A 21,533-nucleotide genomic window follows, 5' to 3' on the forward strand; every position below is an offset into this window, starting at 1 on the left:
AGATTTGTTGGCTGCTGTAACCACAGTGCCTGATCAGTGCCAAGTTCCCCACATAATGTGACTAATGTCATTGTGCACAGCTTGTCCTGTCTCCTTGCCTCTCCCACAGGGCAGTGGAGACTGCTGGCTTCTCTTCAGATCATCACTTGGTGCATTTCATCAGATGCACCCCTGGGAAAGTCTAGCTGTGTGATGTCCTTGCATAACTCAAGCTCTTGATCTCGACTCAGGCTGTGAGAGAGCTTTATAGGTTCATTGACAAGTTTTAATTTTGTATCAGCAGTTGTCTTGCACTTGAGGAATACAGTTTTATTGTGGAGCTGCAGACACATAGCAGTACTGTGGGGAGTCTTACAGCTGAGATGAGTTCTTGCATCTGATCTCATTTTCTTGGGTCTGGTTTTATTGATGAGAGACACTGATGGAGTTAGGGCATGGCCTGCTCACAGCATCTGTGTTGCAGGCAAATAGTGCCAGACTCAGGAAAGTCTTGATGCCTTCTTGTAGCCACTCTAAATGCCCTTTTGTCATACCCAGCCAGGCAGTTATGAGTGTAAAATCCAGGTCAGGTCTTTGCCTACCAGATCTTCCCATTTGACAGTGAGAGCTCAGACTGGAGAGGAATCCAGATCACAGCCAGATTTGGGCACTGCTGGCTGTGCTGGAAGCTCACAATTTTCTCCCTTTCTCCAGATAAATTCTGCAGATTCCCAGAGCGGTTTGGGATGGAAGGACCCATAGAGCTCATCTCATCCCACCCCTGCCATGGCAGGGACACCTCCCAGTGTCCCAGTGTGCAGCCTGGCCTTGGGCAGTGCCAGGGATGCAGGGGCAGCCCCAGCTGCTCTGGGCACCCTGTGCCAGGGCCTGCCCACCCTGCCAGGGAACAATTCCTCATTGCCAAGATCCCAGCCAGCCCTGCCCTCTGGCACTGGCAGCCATTGCCTGGCTGCTGTCCCTGCAGCCCTTGGCAATTGTCTGTGTCCATCTTTGCTGCAGCCCCTTCAGGCCCTGCCAGGCCACCCTGAGCTCAGGCCAAAGCTTCTCCTGCCCAGGTGAGCAATGGCAGCTGTGCCAGCCTTTGCTGCCGGCAGAGCTGCTCCATCCCTCTGCCCGTGCTGGAGCCTCCTCTGGCCTGGCTGCATCCAGCCCTGCATCCCTCAGCATCCCTCACTGCTCCCCGTGCTGGTGACCAAGTTCCCTGATTATTTCTTGGCTGGAGAGCAGGAAAGTTCCCCCTCACTCTGTCCATTTTGCTCAAGACTAATAAAAGTTGATTTTGGTGCATCTGGGGCTTCATAATATCTGGAGAGGTGAATGTGATGAGCTCTAAGAATGGAGGAAAGCTGTTCACCTAGGAATAGAACGTTTAACCCTGCAGACTTGTCCTGTATCCTTCTAAGCACACCAGACTTCCTGGTAGAAGCACCATGTGCAGGGCAATGTATTTCACCACTGTTTTGTGTTTCCAGGGAGATGGTGAAAGGGTCATGATAATAACTGGGCCCAACATGGGAGGGAAGAGCTCCTACATCAAGCAAGTGGCACTGATCACAGTCATGGCGCAGATTGGCTCTTTTGTTCCTGCAGAAGAGGCCACAATTGGCATTGTGGATGGAATTTTTACCAGGTAACCTGTCAAAGCTGGAAATGCTACTGTGGCAGGGGGTGTGTGTATCAAAGTATAACTTAATTTTTCATTTAGAACTTGAAAATTTATGCCTGAAGTTTCCTTTCTTTTGTTTTAGAGGCACTTTATGTTCATTGCTAGGTTTTGATTACAGCTTTTTGGTAAGCTATGGTACTTGTTTTGTAATCTTTGAATCTTCAAGGTGTAAGAATTTTAAGGTGTCTGTCTTGCTTAACATCCAGGTATCTAGCTTACCTGCCTGAATGGATATCTGAGCCAAATTTATGCTGTTGGGTAGTGGCCAAATGCTTCCCCTAAAATGAATGTTGTCACCTTTTAAAATCATGTCACAATTTCTGCTCTGAAGCTCTGTTGTGTATACTCACAATATTACAGACTGAAAGTTTTGGGCTGCATATATTTTATGCCTAATCTCCTTCCTGTACTATCAGTCCTAAACACACTTACTCCTCACTTGATGTCCTTTTAAGAATGAATAATGACAATTTATTTCACTGTCTCATTCTTGAGACATTGCTGAGTAATTTGTAAAAATTATCAGTAGAGTCAAAACTCTGTATATTATAATCTAATATTGCTAGGGTTTATCATCCTGTTCCCCCCCTTTTCTTCAATAATTAATTAGTCAAAGTCTTGTGTTACTGGTGGTATTTGAGGTGGATTATCATGTGTGGTTATAAGTTTCACAGCAATCAGGTGCCTGAGCAGGAATTTCTGGAAATTCCTGTTGTGTGATGCCAGTGTGCATTCCAGAGGTAACTTTTAATCAATAACCTGAGGTACTACTCACCTGCAATTGCTTCATCCTATAAAAGTGTTGTGTTTGTACTTTCCACTGTGTCACGACAAAAACAAATGAAGATCACACCTTGATGCAGGTGAGTGCCAAGCACAGTAGCAAACAATTTGTATCCAGCTTGGCTTGCTCCAGAAGTAACTGGAGATGAGAACTCAAAATTCTTCACTTTTTTCCCCACCCTGTGTTGGAAGTAAGGGGCTGGTTGATGAGGTGAGCATTTCTTGTGGGGCCACAGAGATACACAGGACCTGGTTTATGATACAGGAGGAGCATTACAGCATCACTGAGCATTTGCAGATTATTTTTGTCTTCCTCTGGGGTTTGTAGCTGAACATGGAGTACTTCACTTGGGTTCTCACTTCCTTAAATTCTGATCATACACACACTCAAGCTGAGTATCTGCTTTCCTCTGCTTTTCCTAAACTGTCATTGCAAAAGGATGATTTCTGCAAAAAATACTAAGAAATATGATACAGTCATTGGGAGAGATGTTTTGTTTTGGGCCTGCTTGAAAGAGAATAAATAGGATTTTTATCTGTGTTCCACCTGGTCCCCAGTGTATTTCCCTGATTCTGCTTCACTTTTCTCTGTATTAGACTAAAACCCAAGTACTTTTCTCAGAAAGTAGTGTGGGCAAAGGCAAAACTTCTGCTTTCAGACTTACAGCCAAGCAGACACAGAGTGTTTTTTACAGACACAGAGTGTTTCAGACCACGTAATTTGTAGCCCAGTCACATTCTAACACAAGGGATTGGATTTTTTTTGTCCACTTGTCTATATTACTTTTAGAAGCTCAGTTGGATGTGCCATTCCTCATTTAATGTGATATGTGTCAAACACCAGATAAATATGTGGAAGAATTACTGAAATTCTTGTAGTTACACCAGCAATTAAGAGTAAACGAATTGACTAAATATTAATCAGGAAGAAGTTGATGATAATACATATTAAAGATAGAAGTAGTCATGCATCAGTTAGCATGTCCTGTTAAAAAGGTAACAGAGCAAATAAGGAGAAAGGGAACAGGTTAGAAGATTCTGCTCAAGATATACAGAGACCATTCAAGAAGGAGGCACCTCTCTTTTGGCTGGTTTGGGCTTTTTTTGAATAGGTTTTGGTTTTTTTCAGGGTTCTGGCAAAGGTCTTAAACTATATAAGTCTGTCAGGCAGGTTAACGTGGTGTTGCATTCATGGAATTTCTCAGCCATAGGAGGTTACCCTTGAAATAGTTTTTAATGCCTGGTTTAAGGAAAGAATCAATAAACCAGCTGCCACATACTCTGTCCTGCTTGAGGTTTGATGCTTTCTTCTAAAGCCTCAGTTTTGCTCTGTCCTCTTCTCTGGTAGAGAATGACCTGGAAGAGATCAGAGACTTTCTCCTAACTCCTACCCAATTTTCCTTTTTTTTTTTTTTGTTTGTTTTCACCTGTGCTTTGTTTTGCAGGTTAGTTTTGTTTGTATTTATTTTTTTAATTATAATTTAATTTTCTTTTTATGATAACAGCTATGTAGACCTCCTTTCTGCACTGCCACCCCAGGCCACAAGGTCTCGCTGAAAAAAGTGCGAATTTCCATTTTGTTGCTGATAACTTCAGGGCATTTTTAATACTTTAAAAACTTACCATGGGAAGGTGTCAGTCTCCAAGGTACTTCCATCACTGCTGTGGTGATGCTTTAGGGGATGCTGCTAGTGTGGTACCCCTGCAGGGAGAGAGAGTGAGGGATGCAGGGAAGGATGTAGCAAAGGATGCAGGGAGGGATCAGCCAGTGATGCTGTACAAGCTGGCTCTGTGAAGGGTTCTGTGCACCAGGTTGACCAAGAGTTCATGACAAACCTTTTTCCAGTCCCTTTTTTGGTTTGTAGACTGCATCTTCCAAGTGTGAATTTATATAGGTTTAAGGGATTTGTATCCCCAGGATTTGTGTCTTGTTTTTCAAGTAGGGTTTCCATGGAAATTGAAAGGTTGCTACTATGGTTATTCCTTGTGATATATTGCGCTTATATAGGATAGCATCTCTAAATTGACTTTACATACTGGATTACACCAAATGTTTTGAAAGATGCAAGAGGAATTGCTTACGCGTAGAGTGAAGATTGGAATGATCTTTCTTCCCTTCTGGGTGGGTAAGAGAGGGGACAGTGCTGAGCCTAGCCCAGAATAGGGGGAGCACACAGGATTTTGAGGACGTCTGCTGGTTAGTATTTTCTTTTTTTTTCCCCTTCTCCAATAAGGGATAATGTTTTCTTGTAATCTTTTCTTAAAGAATTTCAACTCAATCAGTGGCATTATATTTAAGAAATATAGAAGGGTTTTGAAGAGGTTGACATCCCGTCTATATTGACTTTTAATGGGATTTGGATATTTGATTCTCTGATGTTTGAAAATCCCCATCCAAGTTTCTCCTTGCAGTAAACGGGCTCATTTTCTACTTTAAAATCAACCTTCAGTTTTTGTTAGTTCTAATACAGTCAGTCAGACCCTGAAATTATTATGCTGTTTCTGTGTGTGTGTGAGCAGGGAGACAAAGCAAGGGTGGACGTCCATGTATGGAAGAATTAATGACAAGAGTTCTGCTGGCCTAATCATGCCCTGGGGAGGGGTGGTTGAATAAGGCTGACCTCTGCAGAGGTCCCTCTTCTATCAATTATTGATAGAATTTCTCACTGCTAGGAGGCTTTATCCTATTTCCTGTGGGCCAACAGTGGCTTTTCATGAGGGTCCATGTTCTAATCTGGGAGGGAGAGGGAGAATGCTACAACACTTTGAAGGCAAAACATCTTCAAAGAAACAAGATAATTAGCAGTTCAGGTTACCAAGTGCCTTCAAGACTTTGAGAATCAATTTTTGAACATCACAGGCTGCCATCAGAAAGAATTGTGTCAAGGAGAGCAACCCCTGCCAGTGCCAGGTGATGGTACAGGGACAGAATAATTTCCTTCCTAGAGCACTTACCTGCCTGGATTTCTCTTCCTGTGTTGAAATAAGAGCTATTTTCACTTATTTCAGGGAGCTGGCACAGTCACTACAGTGACCCACACCTTGCAGTGAGGTTTATCCCAGCCAAGCTGGAAATGCTGAGAAAGGTTCAGCTTCAGTTATCTGAACTAATGAAGCACCTGTGCCTCAGGTGCCTTTGAGAACTGCCTCTTGCAGGGGGTCTGCCTCATGCTGAAAGGTCACAGGAATAAACAGAGACATGTAGACTATCCTCTCATGCACTTGGGCTCTCTTTAAAGAGTTATCTTGCTGCTTACAGCCTCTCAGCATGACTTTAATCCTCATGGTATCAAAGACACCTGGAATTGTCTGTAGGGTGTGTAGAGAAGGCAGGGATGGAGGGGGCTGGCAGTGCAGGATAGTCCCTTTGCATCACATAATGTGTATTTAGGTGTAAAGAACTGTCCTCTGCATTAATACACAGACCATTGCTCTATTTGTCCTTGCTTTTCTACTTTTTACATAACTTTTCTGCTGACCAATCTCATGGCTGCTGCTCAGCTCCAATCCCAGTTCTGCTGTGTCTGGGGCCTGCCTTTTGCAGCTTTCCCAAAACCCTCTGATTTTGTGGATTCCCGCAGCATTACTTATATGTATACCTGGCTTAACATGGTAACACTGATGAGATTCAGTCTCTTTTTAACTTTAGGGAGCTGCTGGAGCAGCCAAGACATTTCCTCAGAGTCCCTCTCAGAGGGAACTCGGTGCTGTTCTGCCAGCTGGGGGCTGTGCTTCCCTTGCTGTGCCGCTGCTCAGGTGGGCTCTTGAGCTGATCTGAAGCCCACTCATACCAGGCATGGCCCATTCCTCTGAGGTTTGTGAGTGCTGCGCAAACCTCACGGGGTAAAAGCCTCACAAAACCCACGTGGGATACAGCATAATGGCATTAAAAAATAAATCAGTGTTTGAATGCCTGCTCGAGTGGTGTGCCTGGCACTGCTCATCTCCATCATCCTGTGAGCAGAGAGCCACAACAGTCACATGCATTTGGGCTCACAGAGTTGGAAGGGGAAGGGGCATTTGTGTCCCAAAGTGACATTTCTGGTATGATTCGCCTACAGGCATTGTGGATCCTCTCACATTTTTTCCCTGTGCCTTGACTGTTATCACCTAAAAGAGAAACTAAGGGAGTGTTTGTGGCTGTGTCCCTGTAGGATTGTGCAGAGTGAATGGAGCCCTCAGCCTCTTCCCCATAGTTGGAAAGAATTGCTGTTAGGGCTTAGAGGACGGTTTAGAGATTGAGGATTTCTTCAAAGGAAACTAAAAAGAACCCAAGAAAACTCAGTCCTCATTACTCCAAACTTCTGGAGAGGCCATGTACCAAACAAGCCGTAATATTTTCTTCTGTATGGTTTATTAAAATGTCTGCTGTTCTGATCTGTAAGTGGTGGAATTACTCTCAAAAAGGTCAGGCCTTATAATAGATGTATTGTGAGTGTTACCTCCCTGAATGCATTTACAGCTATTTAATTCTGACAACTTGACAAAGTCATATTACTGTTTCTCAAGTGTGTGGAGCTGAAAGAAACAAGTAGACAAACATTTTATTTTAACTGGATGAAATATACCTATGGCATTATCACAATTTCAGTAAGGTTTGAAATCATGATGGAAAGCAAATATTGTATGAATACCTGCAAGCTGACTTGGGATGCTTGTATTTTCTTTTTTCTCTTTTCTTTTCTTTTCTTTTCTTTTCTTTTCTTTTCTTTTCTTTTCTTTTCTTTTCTTTTCTTTTCTTTTCTTTTCTTTTCTTTTCTTTTCTTTTCTTTTCTTTTCTTTTCTTTTCTTTTCTTTTTTCTTTTTTCTTTTCTTCATTCAAGTTTGAAAGATACTTAAAAAATAGCTTACTTTAGATTACTTTTAGATTTACTTTCAGGTTAAAATGTTTCAGGGCTTGCTAAGAGTATATTTTGTAAGAATTCCTGAGAAAATCAGAAAGCACAGGATAGAGTGGGTATGTGAAGCAGGGAAAATAATGTTCTGTCAACTGGAAACTGAGTGGAAGATGTTCTCCAAGTGCTTTTTGCAATACATTGAGGCACATCTGGTGAGAACAAAAGCAAAATAATACTCTTAAGTATTAATGGATGTGACTGTTCCATTGATGATGCAACCTCTCATGGCAAAAGGAATTCTCAACTTTTTGTAACTAGGCAAACCATGTTACACTTAATTTCCTTCAGCCAGTTCCATTGGCTTATCAGAAGGGAGTTGCACAGGAGGAGCACAGAGGGGGAAATAGTCATATTTAAAATAATAAATAAATAACAAGCTCCATTATTAGAAATCCTCCTAACTGCATAGGAATAGGCAAATATTGCCTCTCATTTTTATACCACTTGTGAATTTTTCTGGTTTTAACTCTAAAGACCAGAGTCTACATTTTAAAAAATCCTTGCTTCCATTTATTTCCTTATTAAGCTTTAATGATTTATTTGAAGCTTACAGGGTAAGATAATGAAGATAATTTTTCCTAGAAATAGCAGCTAAAATCACAACACCTCAGACAAATGAAGGCATTCATCTAGACAGCTTCTTCATAATCAGAAAAACCCAGGCTGTGAAGGCAGTGGGGAGGTGACAGCAGTGTTTGGCAGGTTTTGCAGGTGTGTACAGAAATCGCCAGGAGATTGATCGCTGAGTCAAAACTCTGGAGGAGTTTATCTCAGCTGAACAACTTGTTTGTACAGAACCTGGTTCTGACCAGAACTTTGGGGATTTTTTTAAAAGCTCTTTAAACCTGAAAATAAATGTTTAAATCATTCAGATCTTCCTTTGGAAAAAAAAATAGAATAAATAGAAGAAAGCCTCTCAATTTGCCTGAGCAGTTAGACTCTGAAAGATAATGGTTAGAAAATTAAAAAATCAAAGGTACTTTTTGAGCTCTTTGTTTATTTTGTGTGTATGTGGTAAAGCTTAGTGGTTCTACCATGCACATTGATTTATTTGTTGTGCAGAAAAGAAGGGAGCTGTTCTCACAAAGCAATCCCAAGTGAATGGCAAGTCCACATGAGAATTTTATATACTGACATGCCAAGAAATTGTTTGTCTTGAAAGCACAATGAGTCAGACCAACAGAACTTTTAGCTGTCAATAACCCCAAAGTAATTTTCAGAAATGTTATTTCTTTATGGCATAGTAATTTGCTTCATTTTGTTCCTCCTTAATTGTATTTTTGTTTACTGCCAGAGTAACAAGAATTACTTAAGCCTTTCATTTATGCTCACAATCAATCATGTAATTGCACCTCTGGGGTAAATTGTTCCCATCTTTCGGGGAAGAACAGGGCGCTGTATTAAGTACATTGCACCATTTTTTATCACGTGGAGATAGCTTTGGTTTAGATTAATAAAAAAAAAGAATAATCTAAAGTTGTAGTTAGTGTTAAACTGAAGAATTATTTTGTTCTGTTTTTCCTAGAAAAGTTGTGTCTTGGACGTATCACAGTGCATTTGAGCTGTAATTGCTTCTGACAGTGTTCCGTGGCTCTGTAGGAGCAAGTTAAGCCAGGCTGTGCATGTGTCTGTAGCTAATTTGGTTTCGTGTCTCTGTTCGTTTCACAGAAACATGCATCCGCAGCGTGAGGTGTGCATCCTTTACCCACGGAACGGTGCCGTGTTCCCCCAGGCGGCCTTCGGGGTGCACGCGTGCCGCTCGGGGGAGCCTGGCTGCCCGCAGCCCTCGGTGCGCGCCGGGGCTGAGGTGTGCCCTGGAAATCCGTCTCGGGCGGAGCAGGGCCCTGCCCGCCCCCAGGGGCACTCACAGGGCACCTCCTGCTGCCCCTGATGGGCTGCCGAGGGTTTCCCCAGGGTGCTGCCGGGGCCGGGGCGGGAGGAAATGTGCCTGCAAAGCTGACCGGCTGTATTTACCTTTCTGGAGCTCTTCCATCCTGTGACTTGACCCAGTCACACGTGGAATGCGATTGTCCTTGGCGTCCACAGGTCTAAAGGGGAAAAGTTCACTTGTGCTGAGTGCTTCAGCCATTGTCCCTACTCTGTTGCTATAGTTCCTGCTCTTTAATCCCCCCTGGCCTCAATCCTTCAGCTACAAATGCACATTAACTTAATTACCTCGAGTTCCCTCCCTGGTGTCCCAAGCAAACCTGTGCATATGTGAGGGTGTTGATTTGTCTCTGTTTTTTCACCTTCTTCAAGCTAATAGTGCTGACTTTCAAAGAAACACCTTAGTTTGAGTATCTGCTCTATAATTTATCCTTCAGCAAAATGTTTGCCCTCACAAGCTGCTCTTTATCTTGACCACTAGTAATATTTATACTGATAATTTAAAACTCAGTGATGTATTTGCCCCAAGCAATGTAACAAGTATTTTTAAGGAATTCAAATGTTACTGAGAGTATCATTGCTGAATTTCAGAGAGCAAATTTACTGTGTGTTCCTCACTAGGTAAGGTGACATAACCTTTTGTAAAACCTGAGTTTCTGTTAGTCCATGAAGTCTAGGGATGAGGGGTGCTGGTAACTTCTGATCCTTCAGGGCCTGCACTGACTCACAGGGATTCTGTCCTACCTGTCCGTCAGTCCAGCTGAAGCTTTTGAAAATATAGAGTGGGTGTTCTTCTTCCCTCTGGCTTTCAGGAAAAAAAAAAAATCAATGCTCTTCACATCTTGAAAGTTAATCCTGCTAGAAATGTTTCTTTGAAAACACAGGGGTGCTGGTGTATGCAGCATTCCCCTGTGGGCCAGCCCTAGAAGGAAAGGAGGATTTCAGTGATTATTTATTCTGGCTGCTTCAGTTACCTAGTGATACAGAGAAGGGGAAAAAAAATTATTTAGAAACCATTATGAAACTGAGTATTGAAATCACTTTGGACTTGCTTTTTTTTCTAGGATAATGCAAACTTGTATCTCTCAGAGTCTTTTAATATCTTCATTAATCTCTCAGTGACTGAGAGCATCACATATCTATAATAACGTACGAAACAAAAATGTGTTTTACATTGAATGCATTCTGTCAGGCTTCTCAACAGCTGTTCTCCTTAATTATGTAACATACCATTGGTATTTCTTCATTTAAATTTGCAGATAAGCAGTTGTAGAGATGGTTGAGCACGTGTGCATGTAGACTGAAAACAGGTTTATGTCATGAGCATCCTTTGATTCCCTGTCATCATCCATGTAACTTGGCACGCTTCTTAGAAGTCACCCATGAATAATGCAATAATAATAACTATCCTGATAGCCATGCTTCCCATCACACTTCTTTTTTTTGTTCCCTAATTCTGTAATTACAGCTTCTGTAAATTATTTTTCTTTCTGTCAGTTTTTGGTCTGCATGAGTGAGATCTTGATGGAAACGAAGAGGATGATGTACCAGTAGGCTGTGGGGGAGTGTGAAGCATTATTTTCTTGCCAGTGAGCTGTTACGAATTTGCACATGTAATCTCCTGAGGAATTGCTTAATACACCTCCAGTGTCCTGCCCGTCCCTGGTGGGCTGCCTGTCCCCACTGCCCTGGCCACACTGCTCTGCTGGGCACACACAGGCTGTGGAGAGCAGGCCCCTGCCAGGAAAAGGCTGAGCTGCAAGGCAGCAGCACATCTACTCCTCCCTTCTTGTAAACTGGTTATTTTAATTTAAATTACTCCTGTGCAAATGCAGTGATCTTTGAAATGACATTTCAGAGGGGTTTGTGTGAGGGAGTGAGTGGAATTGTAAAGTTACATTATAAATTTATTTTATTCATGGGGTTCTCAGTGTTATCTTTGAATCACAGAAAGTGATTTTTGTTGGTACTGAGAGTGTTCTACACTTTATTCCGGGAGAAAAGAGTAATTTAGTCATTTTCTTTTCATGTTAATTGTTCTTGAACTAGATTTGTTCTTCTGCAACAGGTTCAATTTTTGTAGTAAGTATTTTAGGTCAGCCTCTAAACTCAGATGGATGTCACAGATATCTTTTATGAAAAATCCTTTCCTTAGGATCTTTCCTCCTGAGAAGCTGAGGGGCCTCAGGAGCAAAATGTAACCAATGGTTATCTGCTGCTGTGGGATGCAACAGGTGGGTCTGGGACTGGCCCATGCTGGTTGTTTGTAATTAATGGCCAATCACAGTCAGCTGGCTCGGGCTCTCTGTCTGAGCCACAAGCCTTTGTTATCACTCTTTCCTATTCTATTCTTAGCCGGCCTTCTGATGAAATCCTTTCTTCTATTCTTTCAGTACAGTTTTAATGTAATGTATATCATAAAATAATAAATCAGCCTTCTGAAGCATGGAGTCAGATCCTCGTCTCTTCCCTCACCCTGGGACCCCTGTGAACACCATCACAGATGGATATTACTAAAATCAGTGGGAGAGTAGTAGTTACAGTTTGGGGTTTCTTCCCAGCATTAAGTATTGTATAGAGTAGGATTAAGTAAGTAGCACCGGGCTGTTGACAGCTGTTTGGAAATAAGGCTCTAGAGAATGGCTTTGCAGTCTTGTTTCCTGGGATTCGCGCGGTGGAATGTTACCACTGTGAGCTCCTGGGCTGCCTGTTCATTTCCACAAACTGTGAGAGAGATGCACAGTGAAATAAAAGAGGAGTGAACTTCCTGGGGCCCACACTGTGATCTCAAACCCAAGCCAGCTCTAAGAGCATGTGGGATAACTTCCTTTGAGAAGTAGTGCCGTTATATCCTCTAACTTACCCTCGGAAAATTAAATTACAGAACATTGCCTCTCTGCTGTTTTTTTCTGAGGCCTTTGACAGGAATCTTTGCCACTTGAACTGAGCACTGAAAACAGAAAATCCATCCTCTTCTTTTTTTTTTTTTTTTTTTAGTTTGCATAATAAATGGGTTGAACACCGTAAGATGAAGAGCTTTTAATTTTGCAGGATTTAGTTGGCTGTCAAAGAGACATTAAAACAAGTGTTTTCCAGCCAAATTGCATCTGCTGAGGAGTGATGGATCCAAAGAGACGCTGCTCATGCTGCCTGTCTGCACGTTCCTTGTGGGCAGGACTGGAGAAGAAGAATTTAATGGTTTAATGTATCAAAACATTTAGGAGGAGATCTGCTTTAAAATGTGGATTCCAAGCCACTGATGAGTCCTGGAGAAGTTTGGTGGGGTTTATTATGGCTGTTTTAAATGTGAAAAAAAAAAAAAAACCCTAAAAAATGGTTGTTTAAGCAGTAGGTTTTGTGACTCAACAACTTTATTGTATCAGGAATAATAGAGCATAAAGTTAGGGAGCAATGCCTTGCTGCAAATGATCTGTTACTTTTATAAATGCAATCATCCACACTAAAACAGTTATTCCTGCTTATTTCTGGGATAACACTGCTCAGTATGTATGTTCAAAAAACAAGTATTATTCTTCTACTGTAAAAGAGAGAGGCAGAAAGAACAATTTTATCAATTTTCAAAGGATGACATTTAAGAGGTTTTATGTAATTTAAAAATGCACTGGTTTCTTAATCTGTCGTTAAGCCCGAGTTGGATTTGAATGTTTTAAAATGCTGGAAAGAAAAACTTCTTCTCCAGCTGTCTCTAACAACAAGAGGAAGATAATACTAATTTCTCTTTGTATCTTGAGCATTTAGTGAGGAAGTTCAGGAAATTATTTTTGTGAATGCAAATTAGATACAAAGCAGGCGAAAATATTTTGTGGGCTCTGTGGAAATGATGCAATCCCAGAGAAAAATGGAAGCTCTGTGTGTAATCATCACGAGCACACAACAGACAGCCTGTGAGATGCTGTCCCTGTAAGGAAAAGCCAAGTCAGAAATGAGAAAATAATAACACCACTAATTGTAAGGTTGGAGACTAACACTGACGTTGTTCACTAAGGAGCCAGAGATTGTTCAAACATAAAAAGTATTTGTCATTCTGATTAATGCATTTGCAGTTAACAGTGTTAAAAAAGGTGTAAGTTATCCTGTTCCCTGTGGATCTGTGCAGGAAGGGGCATTGTTTGATTTTACAGCAAGGGCTGGTGCTTGACCCAAGCTGGGAAAGGGGCACAGGGGTTGTGGGGGGCACTGAGAAATTCACTGAAATCTTCATCATTCCTAACCCAGCATTTGAAAGGATTACAGAAGTAAGTGGCTTAATGAAATGTTAATTTCACAAAACCTCATTATCCTGAGTTATACACTTAATTCAGAGAAAAATCATGTACAATTTAATGAGCTTATGGCCAGAAACACCTGGTTTTGGGGTATGTGGGAGTGTAACTTGTGTGTGTGTGTTTAAGCACACACTCAATAAAACAAAAACTCAGCTTTTCTCATATGCCCATCTTCAACCAAAAGTAGTTAATTTATAACTGAAGATTTGCTTATTATGCAGTTATGCATGATAGTACAACAGATTTTCAGGACAGGGACCAGAGAATATATACAAATCATAGTTATACTGGGTCCAGCCTGCTTGGTTTTAGTCAAATGCTCTTAGTCATAAGATCCTCATAAAATTATTTGTATCTTGGTGGTGCCTCAGGAAGTCACAGAAGCAATTATAATAGAGAGAAATCCAGCAAAAGAGAGAGAAAGAAACCACTATATTGGGCTTCTCTTTAAAGGTTCTGATTGGCTCTAAATACTGCTGTGGCCAGCTGTTAAATTTGGAAATATAACTTACTAAACCCATGATTTAGTTTTCCCTAAATGAGTGTGGCTTTTATGTAACTATATATTGGCTGATAAGAGTGAATAAACCCAGTTTTACGTCCCTCCTCAGTGGCATGCTCGTGATGACCTGTCGCAGAAGGGATGCTTTAATGTGATTGATGTAATTCAAAAGCAGAAATGCAAAAAAGAAATGCTCTTTCTTTGGTATAGAATGGGTATTACTTGCCCAGGTAAGGAAAGCTGCAGGAAAACGGAAAACCAAGGTGGACTAACAACAGGTTTCTCACATGTAGACCACAAATTCACAATTTGAGATAGGGTTTGAGGGTTGCATGGATCTGAATCAGAGCTAGAGGAATTTGGAGGAATTTGTGTGTGGAGCTCACCCACCTGCAGGCTGCTAAGAGTTGTGTTTCAACAAAATGAAGAGAGAACTCTTAAAATACATTTAAATCTTGTTTAAGGACACTGGTTAAGATTGTATACCTGTGCAATTAGGGGAACTAATGGTTATTTTGTTAGTGCCTGAAGGAGGTGGCTGTTCTGCTGTTTGGATGCACAAACACCTGGTTCACACTGAGCTTCCACTCTGTGTGGAAATGGCATATTGGATACGTTTGGGTATTGTTAGCATTAGAAACACATATGAACAGAAGCTTCAACTAAACCAAGGGAGTAAAATTCACCTTCACAGCTACCTTTGATGGAATTTTCGTGAGCTAACTGGTCTGAAGTCCCAGGGTTCTTTTTGGGGGAAAAGCAGGCTGTCTTGTGCCGTTTGTGAAGGTGGGAGAGGTGTGTGCTGGGAGACTGTTCTGGAAGGTGAATGTTCTGCCTGCATTCTTCTCCTCTGTTTGTACCAGCAACCAGAGATTACAACAGAATGGTTTCATGCCCATGATTATTGTTTTTCCAGCATTGGCTGACATTTGTGATGAGTTTCTATGTTCTGTGTGCCGGTGCAGAATGGGCGCTGCAGACAACATCTACAAAGGCCGGAGCACCTTCATGGAGGAGCTGACTGACACTGCTGAGATCATCAGAAAAGCCACCTCGAGGTCGCTGGTGATCCTGGACGAGCTGGGCCGAGGGACGAGCACACACGATGGCATTGCCATTGCTTATGCCACCCTGGAGCATTTCATCAGAGATGTAAGTGCCTGAGTATTGGAATAATTACCAATATAGCCAGACGGGACGTGCCTTGGCTTGTCTGGCCCTTGCTGCTGAACCAAACAGCGGCACTGTGGTGTTTCACCCCAGAGACACCTTTGGCCAGCTGGGTGTGTGGTGTTTCACCCCAGAGACACCTTTGGCCAGCTGGGTGTGTGGTGTTTCACCCCAGAGACACCTTTGGCCAGCTGGATGTGTGGTGTTTCACCCCAGAGACACCTTTGGCCAGCTGGGTGTGTGGTGTTTTACCCCAGAGACACCTTTGGCCAGCTGGGTGTGTGGTGTTTTACCCCAGAGACACCTTTGGCCAGCTGGGTGTGTGGTGTTTCACCCCAGAGACACCTTTGGCCAGCTGGATGCTGCAGCTGGGCACTGGGGGACAAGCCCAGGCTTGCAGGAGCTCAGGTTTACCTCGGTGGAGAAGCTTTAAGGCGATGGTGCAGGAAAGGAGTCGGTTCTGATGGAGGCTTTGGATCCAGAGCTTTATTCTGGCCCTCATGCCTCTGAATGCAGCACCAGCTCCAGCAGAACTCCTTGAGCCCGTGGTTGCTGCTCCTTTAACCCCGGGGAGAGGGGAGGGAAGGGGCAGGGAGCCACCAGCCAGGTCCAGGAGGGGAGGGACAAAGGGACAAAGGACACCTGGATGGCCCAATGCCCCCCAGGGGTGGAGGGCATCTTTTGAATTGTGCCAATCACTCAACGCTGCCGTTCTGGAATGCCAGGATTGACAGACAGTGCACAGCAGGGGTGAGGGAGGGAAAGGAGAGGTGGCTGACACACCTGGCAGGGAATTATCATGGGAGGAACCTGGGGTTTCTGAGGTAAATCTTGAAATCACAACGCAACACCTGAGGCGCGCTGTGGTGCGGGTAGGCCGCGCTGGCCACGGCCATGGAGCGAGGTGCCATTTCCCCTCAGGGGTGTGGGGAAAGGACACCAGCTCAGCGAGGCTGAGCCCAGGGGACGCCAGGTGAGGCCCAGGCGTGCTCTGTGTGTGCTGCAGGTGCAGGCCCTGACGCTGTTTGTCACCCACTACCCGTCGGTGTGCGAGCTGCAGCACCTGTACCCCCACGCTGTGGGCAACTACCACATGGCCTTCCTGCTCAGCGAGGACGACAGCACGCAGCACACAGGTCAGTGCCAGGAAAACCCACCCACAAACAGCAGAGGTTTATGTCCAAAAAGGAGACAGAGGAGCCTTTACTTTATTGGAATAAAGGGAGACCCCATTCCCCTGGGGTCTCTCACATTTTTGGAGGACGCAACCTCCTTTTTATCCCAATTTCCCAGCCACATTTCCCTTCTCTCTTTCCCCATTTCTGAGGCACTTGAGAGGTTCAGACTTCCCAGAACACCTGATCCCAAAGATTTCCCTCTAATGTACAACCCTCCCTTTTCATTTTTAATTCTCATGGAATTTAGGGGTTTTTCTTCCCCATTGTTTCTTTCACCTTTCAATGTCTAATTTCATTTCTCAGTTTATTTGTAAAGGCAAATCTCTTTTTCCATTCATCAATCAGTGGAATCTTTCCCATTATTTCTTTTCTCTCCCAGTGCTGGTTTTATCCACCAGCAGACCCACAGCTTGTCTGGAAAGACAAATCTCTCATTCCTCTCATCAGCCACAAAGTAACTCTGATGTTGATGCCTTTTCAGACTAACTAAAGACAGGAGCCAGACTTCTAAAAAGCTGTTCATAGCCATTGTCCTCCTCAGACCTTGCCAAATGCTTTTTCTTGCCTCCCAGCCTACCAACCTGAGCAGTCCCCAGTGGCTGCTGCCAGCAGTTGGAGGGATCACTCCGTGCTCCTGATGCCTCTTTGGGCTACCTGAAACCAGGGGTCAGACAAAGCTAAGGGAATAAAAAGCAGCTCTATTCATTCAGGGGCCTTCAGGTACATTTTGGGCAGACAAACCCTCCCTCAGGGGCTACACCCAAAAATGAACCACAGGTCATGAGTTTTCAGTTTTATAAGTTTGATCCATTTGCATTTTGGGGGTTAATCTAACAATTCCAGCTTCAGCTAATGAAGTCATTTACCCCAAGTTTGCCCACCCCACTCCCTTTTGTTTGCATTTCTGGCCCTGGGGCAGTGAGGTGTCCTTGGTTGCCAGGCCTGGGGAGGAATTGTTGTGTCTGCCCAAAGTGGGGCAGCAGCAGCTGACACTGAATGTGGAGTTTGGAGTTACACACTAAAGAACTGCAGGATCTCAGATACATGGAAATTATAAAAGCTAAAATCCTAGCATGTCAGTGTGACAATTTACACCTGACCTGAATGTGATGCGCCCACTGTCACTCCAGTCCCACATTCAGGGGTGTTGAAAAGTGGACATGCATTCCTTCACGTGTTTCAGGAGGATATCTGAGCTGGGGTAGGGAAAGATTCACCCATCCCAGCATCCAACTTCCCACAGCAGCCAAACACAAAGGATTAGGGAGGAGGGATTAGGGATCAAACATATGGCAGCTCCTTCTCTGAAAGATCTCACTGTCTGGAAACATTTGCTATTTATGGGGTTTCACGAGCAGGATGTGATGTGTTTTGTAGCTCCCATGGATTTAATTTCAGCTGGGCTCCATAATTTAATATGGTGTACTTTCAGTGCCTTCATCCTACTGTGTCAAGCAGCTCCAAAATCTAGCACTCTATGGAGTGAAAAAATGCATCTGATTGTTTTGAAACATGATGGCCCCAGTTCTTGAATTATAAGAGACGTCATAAAGGCTTGTTCATGGAATAATTGTAAAATTTTTACATGTGTTTCTTTAATGACTTGCCATTGCTATTTGCCATTAACCTTTCCCCTAAATAATTCTTCATATTGTATTATCTGCTAACCTTGTAAGCTGATCAGGACAGGGGACTTATGTATTTGCCACATAGAGGAGGTTTTGATTTTGGTTTTATGTTTCTAGGATCTGAAGTGGAAGAGAGTCCTGAATTTATCACTTTCCTTTATCAAATAACTAAAGGCATCTCTGCAAGGAGTTATGGGCTAAATGTTGCCAAACTGGCAGATATTCCTGAAGAAATCTTGAAGAAAGCAGCTCACAAATCAAAGGAGTTGGAGAGAATAGTGAACATGAAAAGGTCAGAACAAATGCAATTTTTTTTCTTTAATTATTTCCTTCTATAATACTACTTATGTTCTCATCAGTGATCGTGAAAATACTAATGACTTTAATTTAGAAAGTTTTTATTACTTACTTTGGAACTTGAAATTGCCTTTGCATGCCAAAGTGTAAAAGGAAGTATGGACATTCTTCTTCTGGTTTAACTTGAAAATAAATATTTATAATATATTTTGATTGCCCTCACAAGCACTCAGAATTTTACCGAAACTTTTGGGAATTTTAATATTTCCCTGATACCCAATTTTCATTCAGGGGTGTTTGTACCTTATATATTAGAGTAGTTATGAAAATTCCTGTGTGTATCAAGTGGCATAATGGATTTGTAAATCCTGTAACATTATGTGCACAGTTTAGATATTCATAACTGTTTTCACTGTTTCTTTTTTTTCTTATGCTGTTATTTTCTGTGGCAGTCCTATGAGCAAAATTCAAATAGCCCCACAGGAACATAATGAATCAAGATCTTGGTTGTCTGATGGCTGTACCTAATCCTGACAGGATAATTTTACATGAGAACATTTTGACTACTAATTATTTATAGGTGCAAACTTTGAAACTCAGCAGTGCTCGGCGCTTAACGATGTTTTTTTATCCCCTCTTAATAAAGCAAAAGAGAAACTTTAGAAGGAACTTGACAGTTTATAGGGAAAATAATGCAGTGGCTTATGCTAATTGGAAATATCAGTCTGTAGTTGGCAAAAGTAAAAAAAAAACCGAATTTGGACTAGGGTCCTAACTGTGCTGTTCAGAGAGTGGGTCTGGTCTGCATGATGGGAACAGGAGTTTCCAGCTCTGGGGAACCACACCTGGACCTGCTGGTGGCACTGCCCTTGTCACAATATCCAAGGGCCAGATGCCTTGTCTTGTTTTTTTAAATCACCCTCGTATTATTTAAGAAAATCCACCGGGTAACTTCATCCAGTTCTGACATTGGACAATTGACATTGTCATTGGCAATGTGTGTTAACCCATTTTAAACGTAATTTGTCACAGCTCTTACAAATCAGAAAATGCTGAGAAGAAACAGGAAGGATGTGTGCACTCATTTGTATTGGAAATGTGTTTTCTTGTTACGGTCCTACATATACAAATTTGTACAAACTGAATGATTAAAATTAAACAGGGCTGACTACAATGCTGTTTATTTCCTTTAACAAGTAGTTCTTACCATTTGTTTATATCATTTTGTCAGTGTTGCTGGTGCTGTAAGTTAGTTATGAAATTAATTTGTTGGCTGACCTAAAGCAGGAACATGAATCTTGGAAAATATTAACTGGTTGTTTGAAGATCACATAACATTTTGAGCTGAGCTATTTTGGACACTGTATAAAATTTTGCAGATGACTGTAGGACTTTCAGGGTTTGATGTGCTTCACTTAAAAATGTGTCTGTATTTTGATTAGGGTTTTTTTTCTTTTTTCTCCCACAGGAAAAAAATGAAGTCCTTTGCTGAAGCGTGGAAGATAAATGATTCTCAGGAGCTACAGAAATGGAAAAATATGTATGAGCCTGAGGATGAAAGAAAGGACAGTTTTTAATCCTCAAATCATGGTTAAAGATGGAAGATACTGGAGGTTCAAAATACATGTCTGGAGCTTAATGGATTTTATCAGGGTATAGTACCAGGTGCACTGAGTTGACTTTTTTGCTTGCTGAGAGATCACAGATGCTGCATCATGTGTAATTTTCTCTCTCCACATCCCTTCCTTTTCACCCTTTTCCTTAAATGCAAACTGCCTATGGGGATTGGTTCTAATTTGTTTAAAAACCATGAAAAAATTATTGATAAATTAAAAGGTAACTTTTTATAAATAAAATAACGTTTCACCTTTATTGTATTTATTTCTGAAGATATATTTGTGTGTGTTGGGAAAATGTAGTTGAGTCTCAACTCTGCTGTACAGTCAGCAACTGCTGACAGTGGTTACTATAAAGACACTTTTTCCCTTGTTCCCATATTAATGCGTTAAAAATTCACTGATTTTTCAGAGCACCCTTTTTCCCTGATCTTTCCCCTGTCTGGCACAGTCTGGAGAAAGACTTAAACCCAGAAATAATGTTGGGGTATTGTAAGGGTAAGTGAAAGGGGCGATTCAGAGTGTGCAGCTGGCATCCCCAGTGCTCTGTCAAATGCAAAGTGAAGCTGAAAAATTCAGAAGGGCTTCTCAATTTTTAAATTTCCAGTTACCACGGCCAAATTTCGTATGGGAATACAGTATCCAAATGGGTTTTCCCTACAAATAACCCGACTAAACACATTGCTGTGAAAATGTACGGTGATGCTGACATGCCTGAACCTCAGCAAATAATCTGAAGCATTGTAAAAGTAATGCAGTGGGGTTGTGGGCCTGGCTGCCCTGCAGCCCTGAGGAGCCCCCAGCCTAGCAGGGAGCCCTGAGGGGGCTTGTGGTCCCCTGGGAAGCCCCAGAAGCAGTTTGGTGGCAGGGTTTGTCCCTGAAGGTTTGTCCCTTTGTTTGGTCCAGGGTTTGACCCCGCTGGAGCAGCCCCTTCCTGAAGGACTGCAGAAAAGGGGGTGATTTTTACATGTCATAGGCAGCTGCTAACCTGAAACAAACAATTCTCTCCAGGTGTTGGGACATCAGGGAAAGTTTGCCACTCAGGCAGCAGGGATCAGTGGGAGCTTCCCCTCCTGGGCTCTGCAGTGCACTGCCCTGAGCTGGAGGAGCTGAAGGGGGAAATTAATCTTGCAAGGTGTGACTGCCAGGTGTGTGTTTATCCAAGGCAGGCACTGTGAGGCATTACAAACCCAGTGCTCTGCTGCTGATGTGCACAGACACGGTGCTGTGGGTCTGAAAACCTCTGACCATTGCCATCAGAGACAATGAACGAGCCATTACCAAATTCCTGCTTGTGCCAAGTGCACTCTTAGTCCTCACTCTCGAGGGAGCATTCAGACTGTGCTCTGACAAGGAAGGGAAAAAAGACCTGGATGCAGTGACGGAAATGGAGAACTGCATTGAAGCCTGGGGAGGTGGGTTTGGTATTGCTGGGCTGCTGGTGCTGTCCAGAAGAAGCTCAGCAGGCTTTGATGCAGACAGATAATGATGGTGAGCCCTGCTCTGTCAACAGGGAGCTTTTCTGGCTGTCCCTGTGGGCCTTCTTGTATTCATGCCAGATAATCACTGTTTTATTCACTGCTGTTTAATTCCTAGAGAACAGGTGAAATGTGTGAGGATGG

The 21,533-nt window shown here is 42.7% G+C and overlaps 1 protein-coding gene across 1 annotated transcript in view; it reads left to right on the forward strand.

Annotated features, from left to right (window-relative positions):
• MSH3 (mutS homolog 3) overlaps positions 1 to 20,167 on the forward strand; it is a 95,464-nt gene extending 75,297 nt beyond the window's left edge. Inside the window, exons 20-24 of the mRNA XM_066569072.1 lie at positions 1,473 to 1,630; positions 14,988 to 15,174; positions 16,199 to 16,328; positions 18,116 to 18,290; positions 19,764 to 20,167. Of these exons, the coding sequence (XP_066425169.1) occupies positions 1,473 to 1,630; positions 14,988 to 15,174; positions 16,199 to 16,328; positions 18,116 to 18,290; positions 19,764 to 19,872 (759 nt within the window). The 3' untranslated portion in view covers positions 19,873 to 20,167. The remainder of the gene's footprint in view (positions 1 to 1,472; positions 1,631 to 14,987; positions 15,175 to 16,198; positions 16,329 to 18,115; positions 18,291 to 19,763) is intronic.
• Positions 20,168 to 21,533: the final 1,366 nt, after the last annotated feature.

The sequence above is a fragment of the Molothrus aeneus genome, chromosome Z (assembly GCF_037042795.1).
Source record: "Molothrus aeneus isolate 106 chromosome Z, BPBGC_Maene_1.0, whole genome shotgun sequence".
In the NCBI taxonomy this organism is placed as follows: Eukaryota; Metazoa; Chordata; class Aves; order Passeriformes; family Icteridae; genus Molothrus; species Molothrus aeneus.